The sequence below is a fragment of the Poromitra crassiceps genome, assembly GCF_964638095.1.
Source record: "Poromitra crassiceps genome assembly, chromosome: 14".
NCBI classification, from domain to species: domain Eukaryota; kingdom Metazoa; phylum Chordata; class Actinopteri; order Beryciformes; family Melamphaidae; genus Poromitra; species Poromitra crassiceps.
Window position 1 is genome coordinate 16954421 of NC_139633.1, and position 12022 is coordinate 16966442.

Here is a 12022-nt window from a genome sequence, read left to right on the forward strand (position 1 = left end):
GGGGGGGAGAACATCCCCCCCCTTAGATCCAGGCAGTGCCAGCTGAACGGGAATCGAACCCACAACCTCTGGCCCCGGTGTCCCTGTGTGTATTATTCCTTCACACCACCAACTGCCCTTCACACTCACAGCTCTTCTCCGGGCGCTCTTGTCTCTTCTCTCTGCCTGTCACCATTCAAAACTGACTGAGGCTCGAACCCACGACCGCAAAAGTGGCTGAGGTCTCAATATTGCCAGGCAGCAAGCCTACTCTCTGTGCCACCAAGTCAGACTGATTGAATGAGGTTTTCTCAGGGCTTTAAATGACTCTTTCCTCTGGCTGTCGACATTCAAAACTGACTGAGGATCAAACCCACAACCTCAAAAGTCACTGAGGCTCAAACCCACAAGCTCCAAACTGCTAGACAGCAATCCAACTCTCTGAGCTAGTGGGTCATAGAAGGGACCTTTTAAGTTGCATAGTATTTGAATTATATTAATATGACGTGAGTTTCTATTCGCCTTGCACAGAAAACCTTTTACTTTTATACTTGAGTACATTTCAGAGCCTGTACTTTTTTCCTTTTACTTGAGTAATTAAGTTGAATCAGTACTTCTGCTTTACCAGTCTTTTTTTTACACAAATAACTGTACTTACAGTTAATAAGGGTTAGGGTTAGGGGCATATAAGTTCCCAAAGTATAAGGAGAGAGGTTAGGGGCATATAAGTATGATAAGTATAAGTATTCGAAGTATTTATAACTTTTCTTGTTGATTTAATGATTGTTTTGCACCTGCTGTTCACGTTTGAGATACGTCTGGCTCACCTGGAAAGAAGGTGGGAGCAGCTGAGTACAGTCAGCCAATCAGAGGCAGAGAGGGGTGGGTCATGCATTCACCTAGCCTTCGCCATCATGGGAAAAAAATATTGCGCAAAACCCACGTGACAAAATGACAGGAAGTGAGTTGAAGTTGGGCCATCTTGCTTGAAATCCCATCATCTTTGGTTAGACCCACTGAGGGATGAAAGTGTGCAGGAGCATCATGTGAGGTATAAATCGACATTATACAACAGGTAGTTCCGGCCGGGCAAATTTGATTGGACAAGAGGGATCCTACCAGTGCCAATAATTCATGATAACGCACCGGCACTGCACTGTGTGTAGATCACTCTGCTTCACAGCTGCCCTAATCAACAAAACGCTTCACAGCTGTAGAGTAGACAGTAGTAAAGTAGACAGCCTGCAGTTACTTAGGCTGATTAGGCTACATTTTCGGCAAAGCAGAAAGCTGAGGGAACTATTTTTGTTGGCGGAGGAATAAATAGAGAAATCATATATTTTCTCAGCTTTTTGTCATTTTTTTAATCAGCTTTGTTTAATAGAACTGTTGTATAAAAGCAATATCACACTCGAGGTCGTGCTGTTGTTGTCTAATATCGGCACTGCTGTGATTATCTTTGGCACTCGGCCTGCGGCCTCGTGCCTACGACCGAATCACAGCAGTGCCGATATTAGCCAACAACAGCACTCCCTCTCGTGTGATATTGCTTAATTGAATCCTTTATGAGGCTGTAACATTGCACCTCCTAGCTCCCAATGTTGTTGCTTTTCTTTCTTTTAATTTGTTTTTTGGTAACACTTTACAATAACGTACACAAATAATGTAGTTGTTACTAGTAAACTAATCAATAATAGTTAATGAGTAGTTAATGAATAATTCGTCATTAGTCAATCACTAGTTAATCATAGTTAATGAGTAGGTAGTCATTAGTTAATGATTAGTATCTAAGTTCCTGAGTAGAGTACTTAATCATTACTTGATTACTAAATGTCAGCTCCTGAATATAGTAGTTAATAATTAGTTAATGATTAGTCGGTCAGTTCCATGAGTAGAGTAATTAACCGTTCATTAATGATTAATAAATGTCAGTTTGTGAATATAGTAGTTAATCATTAGTTAAGGTCACATTGTGAGTATAGTAGTTAATCATTAGTTCATGATTAGTTGTTAGTTCCTTAGTAGAGTAATTACTCATTAGTCAATGGTCAGTTTGTGAGTATAGTAGTTAATTGTTAGTTACTCATTACTTAATTATTACCTGTCCATTAGTTACTCTTTTTGTGTACCCTATTGTAAAGTGGTGCATCATACTCAGTAGTTTATGAGTACTGAATCATTACATGTCCATTAGTTACTCTTTTTGTGTACCCTAATATAAAATGAAACATCATTATACGTAATAAATTCAAGACTTGTTCCAGGTGAGATTTGAACCCTCAGCCCGAAAGTGTGTAAGTCTAGTTCTCTACCAACTGAGCTAACCAGCCTGTTAAGTGTTTCTGAGGTCACGTCAGGACAGAAAGTAATTCAGCACAGAAATAGAAGTGAAATTAAAAGGGACTTTTTCTATCACACTGACTATTGCATAGAGCAGTGGTTTTCAAAAAGTCGGGGGCCGCCAGGGGGGCCTAGGGGGGCCTCAGCAAATTAATAGAAAAGCCCCTCCCCCCTAAATAAACAAAAAATATAAAACTAAACTAAAACAAAAAAATGTCTTTATGGGGAAGGAAATGACTCAGTTGTATTTGTTAATACTACAGTATAATAAGTAAAAATATATTTTTATTATATGTTATAATTATATTTAGTGTAGTATTGAGGGAGGGAGGGAGGAGTTTCTTCCCGCAGGCCACGAGACTCCTTAACATACACAAATAGTGTAATAGCTGTACTGTACCGTACTGTAGCTGCTACCATTATGTATGTCTAATGTTTCATTGTATGTTTAATTAGGTATACACTATTTGCACCTGTGCAAACAGAACGTCGACTATGTTTAAGTATGTCTAAAGTATGCACATGCCATGTGCACCTATGTGCAGTGAATATGCCACTGTCTCTGACTTGTCTTATCACTCTACTGCCTTATTGCTTGTTGTGTCTCTTGTTGTTTTCCTGCACTCATATGCCCTGTTATATTTTGTACTATGTTGTAAACGGAGTCCACAGCACAAGAATTTCACACGTGATACTTGTACTACGGAGTGACAATAAAATAATCTTGAATCTTGAATTAATAAATTTAATTGAATCCTTTCCTTCCACATAAAAATCATATTTGCCATGCCCATGTGTCTAATTGTCTGCCAGTCAAAACATCATCACATTCATTGTCATTTCCCTAGTGTGGGTAATATCCTGCAACAATGTTTATAATGGAAAACAGGAATATTGAATATGAAGAAATATTGAATATGAAGAAGTGAGAAAAGATTTGAGATATAAATGTAATTATTAGGTTATTACATAAATAAAAGTATGGAAATATATTCTGCGGTTGTATGGATGTGCTTTTTGACATTTTCAATAGTATTGTCAATGGGTTTTTAAAGACATCTTGCAATAGGGGGGCTGCGGCCAAAGGCTAATTGCTATTTGGGGGGCCTTGGCATGGAAAAGTTTGGGAACCCCTGTCATAGAGAATAGAATAGAATAGAATAGAATAGAACAATTAGCTTCTTCGATATTAGTGAAATGGTTTGCTTCTTAGTTGTGGAGATAGGAACTTGTGAACTGTTCAATCATGTTCATGTCCCTTGCAAAAACAATAATGCTAATAGCCCAGAGCTTTTCAAAGTGCAAGGCGGGTCTCGCCAGGGGGGCTCCAAACAGTTTCAGGGGAGGCTCAGTGAATGGAAGTGAAAAAATATTAGGCCTGCATTAGTTATTAAATTAGTTATCAAAAGGAGATCTACAGTAGTTTTGGTGAATTTCCCAGAATTGAACGCGGGGGGTTCCTTTTGGCAAGCTTTGTCTGGGGGGAGGCCCACAGTCTCAATCTTTGAAAACAACTGCTACAGCCTACATTGATTATTTAATAGATTGTAGATTGTAATAGTTTCAAACAATAAGCCTACATACTAGCCTACATCACAGCAAACTATAGACTATAGGAATATTAGGCTATATAATATATAATGTTATACCACCGTGGATAATATGAACTATATATGGCAATATTAACTTTCCTTTGGGGTTGTATGATTGTATTATTACACAAACTGACATCACCTTGAGTGGTTCATGATTGTTCAGTGGGTCCACGAGGGGATTCCAACAGTTCCAGGGGGTCTGCAGCAAACTAATGAAGTGTTAACCTCACCATCATAATTTACAGTGACACAATTAGAGAAGAATGACTATTTTGATCATAGATGCACAGTTTGTTATCTCTGTACCCAATCAGATCCATTTAGCCTATAGGCTATATTTCACTGCCACTGCCTCACAAATCCCATTATGGGATGACACGCATGTCCACTAAAATACTCTCAGATTTGGGTCTGAGAGAATCTCATCAAAGTGTGTGTGTGTGTGTGTGTGTGTGTGTGTGTGTGTGTGTGTGTGTGTGTGTGTGTGTGTGTGCGTGCGTGCGTGTGTGTAGGTGTAGACGGGGGTCCTACGTAGGCTACCTGGCTGCATGACAGGTTTATAATCACCATCACTGCATCAGTGCCTGCCTGGAAATTGCGCGTTGCCTTTATGTGGAGAGGAGAAATCCCCTGCACCCTTATTCAATGGTAGACGTCTGCAGTTTGGCGTGGGCAGCAGCTTCTACAGCCATAACTTCTGTCAGGTGATTTCTTGTAAATGCCCGGTGTTAGGAGAACACGACATCCGGGTAGGGCGGGTCTAGTGACTCCTTAATCAACTCATTGGTCAGAATTGGTCCAATCCTGTTCCAGCAAAGCTCCATTCAGTGTTACGGGGGATTGAGGGGGAGATCATAAACTTCTCACGTCTGTGTGAGGAGAGCTCACTTGATCAATGCGAGAAGAGCAGTCGTCATCTAGGCTCCTGCCTTTCAGGATAAACTTTGTTGACACGATACGGGGCCAAGACCTTCATATCAAAGTGAGTGGCTTTAGGTTTTTAGCGGCATGTTTGATTAGGCTATGACTAACTTTTTTTTCTATTGCTATTCCAACTTCTTTGCTAAATTTATGATATTAATTGTGCCTTGATCCGAGCTGAACGTCGCAAATAATGTCGTAAATAGTGTGTGTCATTTTTGGATTTATATCACCCGCGTGTAGTTGCTTTTGAACGAAACATGTTTTTGTGCTTGCAGATGTCTAACACGGGAGGTCGCAGGCTGAAGCAGTGGCTGATGGAGCAGATCCACAGCGGTCAGTACCCCGGGCTGCAGTGGGAGGATGACAGCCACACGCTGTTCCGCATCCCCTGGAAACACGCCGGGAAGCAGGACTATAACCAAGAAGTAGACGCATCCATTTTTAAGGTTAGATAATACGATTTTTAAGGTTAGATATAAGTTATTTTTATGTTTTTATTAAAAAAAAAAATGTAACCAAAGAAGCCTTTCATTGACTTAATAATGTCATTAAAAGTCTTGGTGGTTTAGTCTAGTTCTTCTTCCAACTCTGGTTCAGTAAGCAAGAAGGTAGGTTATGCATTAAGTCTAAATAGCCTTTCTTTCTTTCTCTTTCTTTCTTTCTTTCCTTTTCTTTCTTACATACTCATTTGCTCGCTCGCTCGCTTTATGTCTACTTCAAAGGAAAGATGTGGAGTTAGGGGGGGAAATAGAATCAGTTTCATGTTTCTCTTGAAACCACAACTGACTGTCACTAGAACAAAAGCATGTGCCTTGAATAGGTGATGATCAGGGTGCAGCAGCAGCAGCAGCAGCAGCATGGTGAACAAACTAACGCTGGCTTTGTGTGTGTGTGTCTTTCTGCAGGCCTGGGCTGTGTTTAAAGGCAAGTTTAAAGAAGGGGACAAGGCTGAGCCTGCGACATGGAAGACCAGGCTGCGCTGCGCCCTCAACAAGAGCCCCGACTTTGAGGAGGTGACAGAGAGGTCGCAGCTCGACATCTCGGAGCCCTATAAAGTCTACCGCATTGTGCCTGAGGAGGAGCAGAAAAGTGAGTTTGTGTTAATTATCCAGCTGCTAGAAAAAGTCTAATTTGGCATTCCAACCAAACCATGATGTCTCGAAAAGTCAGCATTGGGTTGATGACATTTTCTTTAAATGTTACATAGTGTATGATAGTGTGTGTATGGTGGTGTAGGATGGATTCCTGTGACCCAGAGGTAATAATCACCCACCACCAGACCTCCCTCAGTAGGCTACCAATGCCGTCCAGAGAGGGCTATGGTAGTGTGGCAGAAAACCACTGCCTCTTGTAACCTCCACACATAGACTAACTTGAAGGGCCACTCAGAGAGTGCAGCCCTCCGCCAAGGCCCGTGCTATTATTGCTTGTTTGTGATTCGGATACGGATCCGCTCCAAAATTTGATGGGTTTGTCCGTGGCACCGTGCTACAGTACACTCGTCCATGAAGTTTCATGAAAATTGGGCCAGTCGTTTTTCCCTGACAGACAAACACAAAAAACATAACCTCCTTGGGCTGAGGTAATAATGCAGACCAATCTCTTAAAAAAGTACGATATAACACAGTTTAATATCATGATATTTGTATGAGATTCGGTGAGATAATGTTGCTGTTCTTTTGCCTTTAGTTTGTAAAAGCGCAGCGATGGCCTTGGCAGCTGCCAGTGATATCACCGACATGGACTGCAGCCCCACAGAAATAGAGGACCTCATCAAAGAGGTGAGAGTGCTACTTTTTTTTAACCTTTTATAAACCTAGTTTTGTACGTGTCTTTCTCTCCAAAAGAAAAAAGTCCCTTTCTCTCGTCTGACTATTTCTCTATGCACTGTATGTGTGCACTGTCTCATCGAGCGTGCATACCCATGACTCTGATCGTGTAACACAGGAAGGGTGTCAAAACGTGCCGTGCTCTCTGAGAACAGCTGTTTGCATCGGGAGGTCAGAAAAAGACTCATTGTATTGTTGTTGTTGTTGTGTCGCAGGAAGACGGCTGTAGCATCCAGCGCAGTCCAGAGTACTGGTCCCAGAGCAGCATCAGTGGTAAGACCCCCTCCCTCCCCATCTTAACACAACAACACACTCTTCTCTGATTTAATTTAGCCACCACACTTGAGCCTGTGTTGTTGTTGTCCCCTTCTTTCTGGGCATTTCTGTGTCCTCAAATAAGACTGTGTTAGTTCCTTCTTTGCGAGAGAGGAGATCTTTATAATGCCCTGGAGTGGGAAAGCTCATTGACATGACCCTGCAGTTGTGGGTGCTAAATACAGGTTGTTTGTGCTTGGCTGCTGAATTATGCAACGGAAAAGTTGACTAACATCCTGTTGAACTTTGCTGACTAAAGTGATTGTTTCTTGGTAAGACCATGCCATGCTAGGAGAACATCGTTTCTGATGATGCGGCGAAATAATGACACGACAGTGTGGTCAGAGGGCTCTTAATCACAGACAGAGTGGCATGTCTTCACCTTTTCCCTTTGTGATTCACAGCCTTCCCACTGCATCAAGACCCCTTACCAGCCGGCTCCTTCAGTTCAGGTACTCATTGATATTATCTAGCAGAGTATTTATCATATATATATATATATATACATATATATATATATATATACACACACACACACACACACACACACACACACACACACACACACACACACACACATACAGTATAAATATACATACATACATATACATATATATATATGTAATTATATAATTATACATATATATATTATGTAATTATATAATTATTTATATATATATGTATATATAATATATATATAATTATATATATATAATATATATTATATATAATTATTTATATATATATATTAGGGGTGTCACGATACACTCAGTTCACGATACGATACGTATCACGATACTGGGTTCACGATAACGATACGATACGATACGATTTTAACAATATTTTTTTAAACTTGAATAATGACAATATATGACTGGAAAAGTAGTATTTTATTTGAAATGCACAAATACAAAACATGCTGTTGTGGGAAATTGTTATTACAATAACAACTAGAAAAAACATGAGATTGGAGATGAGGCTTATCTTGAAATAGAATGAGTTACACCGTCACTTAGATTTACTTTGAACTAAAAGGTTTCTCAGCAGTATAAATTCTCATTATGCATCTTCAGTTTTTCTTCAAACTCAAACAACAAGACTTTTCTTAATCTATTTTTTATGCATCTTCAGTTTTTCCTGTCAAGTAAACAGTTTTGCCAGAAACTCAATTGAATGGTTTCTCTCCTGTATAACTTCTCATGTGTCTCTTCAGAGACTTGTTCAACTGAACTACTTTCCACACATTGAACTTCAACAAACAAAGACGTTTCTTAGTCTATTTTTTGAAAAAAAAAAAAAAAAAAAAAAAATCGATATGAGATTTCATCTCAACGATACATATCGTGACGTTTTACTATCGCGAAATTTCGTGGGACGATATATTGTGACACCCCTAATATATATATATAAATACTGATAATAATATAATGTGTGTGTGTGTGTGTGAGCGTGTGTGTGCGTGCACATGTATATACTGTATATCATATTAAGCAAGTTTAGAAGAATATAACAATATAACAAACATCAGTTTTAGGATCACTAAATGTTTATAATTTGTTAGAAAACTATACCTGTTCAGGGCACTTTTAGGGTGATTTTCTCTGAATGTTGCTTTTAGGAGTACGAACATTAAAATAAGCATAATCTTCCTCAATTATTTTCAGATTTCAATGTAGGACACATCATTTGAAAGCTGACAATCTACACTTTCATTATTCGTAGAAACTGAAAAATGGCATTGGCCAACTGCTTACCCAACACACCAGTCAGTCCCTGTCACAAATCTACATATAAAGTAACTGGTATGAAACTCACCAGGTTTTCTTTCTTCCAGCATTTTCCCAAATGATGATCAGCTTCTACTATGGCGGGAAGCTGATGCAGAACACATTGTCTACGCACCCTGAGGGCTGCCGGGTCTCCCCGGGCCAGCAGCATCTGGTGCGCGGCGCCCTCTACAGTTCGGACAGCATGCAGACCGTCCAGTTCCCCCCCGCCGAGCTCATTGACAATGAGCGCCAGCGCCACGTCACACGCAAGCTCCTGGGGCACCTGGAGAGGGGCGTGTTGGTCCGCGCCAATCGAGAGGGCATCTTCATCAAGAGGCTGTGCCAGAGCCGGGTGTTCTGGAGCGGGCTGGGGGAGGTGGGCCCGCAGTACAGCACCGTGCCGTACAAGCTTGAGAGGGATGCTGTGGTGAAGATTTTCGACACCGGGCGGTTCCTGCAAGGTGAGCCTCCATGTTTACTCGTAGCTTTTGAGAGTTCAAAAGAACTTCCAAAAACACAGCAGACATACACCAGAGCCGTGTATATAGAAGAGTCGCGACATCTCCATTCACTCCAATGGACCAGTTTTTTTTACTCTAAAGAGCTCCAGGAAGCAAGATCCTGGATTAAGCAACACTGTCGAGTTGCAGCAAAATGGACAGTTTGTGTTGTACTTTGAAAGGTTTTTCTTTTTTTAGAATCAAATTGTACATTATCAGCTTTATTTTAGCATTCAAATGTAGCGCGAGACCCCTTCCTGGCTGTTCATTGGCTAATGAGTCACGCATTTTGGTCCTCCGCTGATGCCACTCTCTAGAGGACACTAACATACACGAAACACTTGAAGCAAGTTACTGATGGCTGATTGGTCACGTGTAAAGCCTAGTTTCCTGCATGGTAAACAGCTCTTCCCCTGTGCATGTCCCAGCTCTGCAGCTATACCAGGAGGGTCAGTTCCCTCTCCCGGACCCCACTGTCACTCTGTGCTTTGGAGAGGAGCTCCATGACCTCAACAGTGCCAAGAGCAAACTCATCATTGTCCAGGTAAGACAAGGTAACATTCATAGATCACTAACACGTGTCTTACCATAATATCTTCATTTAGTGGTTAACTGTCTTTGCAATGTGGAATTTAGAGTCATACTACAAATATGTCTACCAAAAAATGAATAGACTTCCCCTGACAAACTCTTGACCGAAGATGCATGTTGATCAAAGTGTCTCTGTCTGTCTGTCTGTGGCAGATCACAGTTGTGAACTGTCAGCAGCTGCTGGAGGCAGTGAACATGCGGCGTCCCCAGCCTTACAGCGACAGCCCCACGCTGGACGTCTCCGATGAGGTGGCCAGCGACCAGATGGCACGCATCTACCAGGACCTGTGCAGCTACAGCGCCCCCCAGAGGACAGCCAGCTACAGGGACAACGTGCCCATCACTGCCTAACAGACCTGACAGCGGCTCTGTAGCGTGCACACTGAATGTACACAATATTAGGGGGCACACGAAGTACACTGAGGAGGTGAATCCAGGTAACAGCCATGATCACTTATCCACTCCGCTTATTAAACCTGCACCAATCACAAAAGACATGTAGATTAAGACGGGTTCAAGAAGGATTGTAAAGCTGCGAGACAATTGAGGTGCAAAAAAAAGGAACTGCAAATCGACATCAGGAAGATGTCCCTAATATCTTGGACATTGTGTGTTATGTACAGCGCAATACAGTCCTGTGTAACCTCTCCTTTGTTATTGTTACAACGGAGAGTTATCATCAAGCTCAAGAGACAATGTAGCAAACAACAGGACTCAATGTGAAATATTACACATATCTATAGTTTTGTAAGGTGGTGCATGGAAGACATTCATCCACTTTAGCTTTGTAAATCTGGTGTCCTTTTTTCATTTTCAGTGGGGGGGGGGGGATCTATAGTGTGTTCCTAATGAATGTCTAAAACATGTTATATGACTACTATTACAAATGATTGGGTTCTCAAAACTGAACGTTAGCTTTGACAGGTAACATCTATACTTTTATTTGTTATTGATTTTTGCATTGTAAAATGGACATTTGGATAAACAGAGAAAATAGGCAAACATTTTTACATTATATTTTTCTATTTTGTAGCATAAATAAACACATCTTTATATAAGAGTTGATAAGGTATACGTTACAGATAGGTTTTACTATCTATACCGCCCAGTGTTTTACTTGTTATGTCAGATTTAAATAAACTACATTTCTACTTCATAAAACCATGTTGTTTCTTTGATTTGATTTTGATGGTGGAATAATTAAAACCCCTACAGAGGGCACTGCTAAATTGAGCTGATGGGCACAGGTTCAAGACAAAGGGACATGCAAGTAGAATAGAAGATTCGCAACATGCAAGATACCCGCTGAATAAGTGTCCAAATGTTCATGTCATTCTGGCCAATACTCCACTTCTGTTATAGCATTTCAGTCTGGAGGAATATGGAATATCTTTCAATAATCTATGATTTAGCTGCTAAATTGTCAAATACCGCCGTCTGCTTGCTACCCAGGCACTTACAGTATATGTACAGTATGTACTTAACCTAACTAACTTAACCCAACTAACTATCCGGTGTGCACAACATTGTCAGACTAAACTCCGGCTGACACCCCAAAAACCTACAATCCGCTACAGAAAAATGTATATTGTTTGTTTATTAACTGGCCGCTGGCCTTCTATCATTTCACGAAAGTGGCCCCCGGGCAAAGCAAGTTGAGTATCCCTGCTCTAGGGGACTTCATAGTTTCTGTATTATAACGTTTTCCTATTAAATCGATCGGGACATTTTCATTTAAGAAAGCACCGTTCTTTCCTGTCTTCAGGGACAGCATTTCCCCTCGCAGTTTATAAGGAACTTACTCTCCCACTTTCGAGACTGCCAATGAATGAGTGCTATTTAACACATTGGCTTGACTTGGGAATGATGAAACTAAAACATGAAACCAAAATAGGGATCTTCGAGTGCCTACCTATCTTCGAGGAAACTCTGACCTCCTCTGCATGAGTAAGAGATGAATGGAGAGAGGAGAGGAAGAGAGGTGACCGATTGCTGCCAAGTTGGATGATTCACAGAGGGACGACGTCCCTGCAACTGCATCTCAAGTAGGACAGAAGACCGGTTGAGAAACACAACAAGGGGCTGAGATGGCAAAGGCATCTCTCAACCTGTCAGCTCACACCTGACACCTCAAACTGGGTCACAGCAGGCTGTGGTACCTGCAGCCGGGAAGTGCGTGT

At 41.1% G+C, this 12022-nt stretch overlaps 1 protein-coding gene across 2 annotated transcripts; it reads left to right on the forward strand.

The window, feature by feature from the left end:
• The first annotated feature begins 4791 nt into the window (after positions 1–4791).
• irf8 (interferon regulatory factor 8) lies at positions 4792–10977 on the forward strand. 2 transcript variants are annotated; one of them, XM_083651208.1, is made up of 9 exons: positions 4792–4896; positions 5114–5284; positions 5744–5927; positions 6528–6619; positions 6883–6940; positions 7387–7434; positions 8817–9212; positions 9680–9805; positions 9996–10977. In XM_083651208.1, exons 1-9 carry the CDS (start codon positions 4810–4812, stop codon positions 10088–10090), a joined length of 1257 nt encoding a protein of 418 aa, XP_083507334.1. In that variant the 5' UTR covers positions 4792–4809; the 3' UTR covers positions 10091–10977. The 2 variants fall into 2 exon arrangements, with proteins under 2 accessions (XP_083507334.1, XP_083507333.1); XM_083651207.1 differs by having other exon boundaries at positions 9680–9795.
• The last annotated feature ends 1045 nt before the right edge of the window (positions 10978–12022 follow it).

Bases quoted from the DNA above. Each gene is read 5' to 3' on its own strand.
- irf8 (XM_083651207.1), top strand. From the start codon at position 4,810: ATGCGAGAAGAGCAGTCGTCATCTAGGCTCCTGCCTTTCAGGATAAAC. The intron at 4,897-5,113 runs GTGAGTGGCTTT...TTGTGCTTGCAG, and splicing joins GCCAAGACCTTCATATCAAA to ATGTCTAACACGGGAGGTCG. The intron at 9,213-9,679 runs GTGAGCCTCCAT...TGCATGTCCCAG, and splicing joins CACCGGGCGGTTCCTGCAAG to CTCTGCAGCTATACCAGGAG.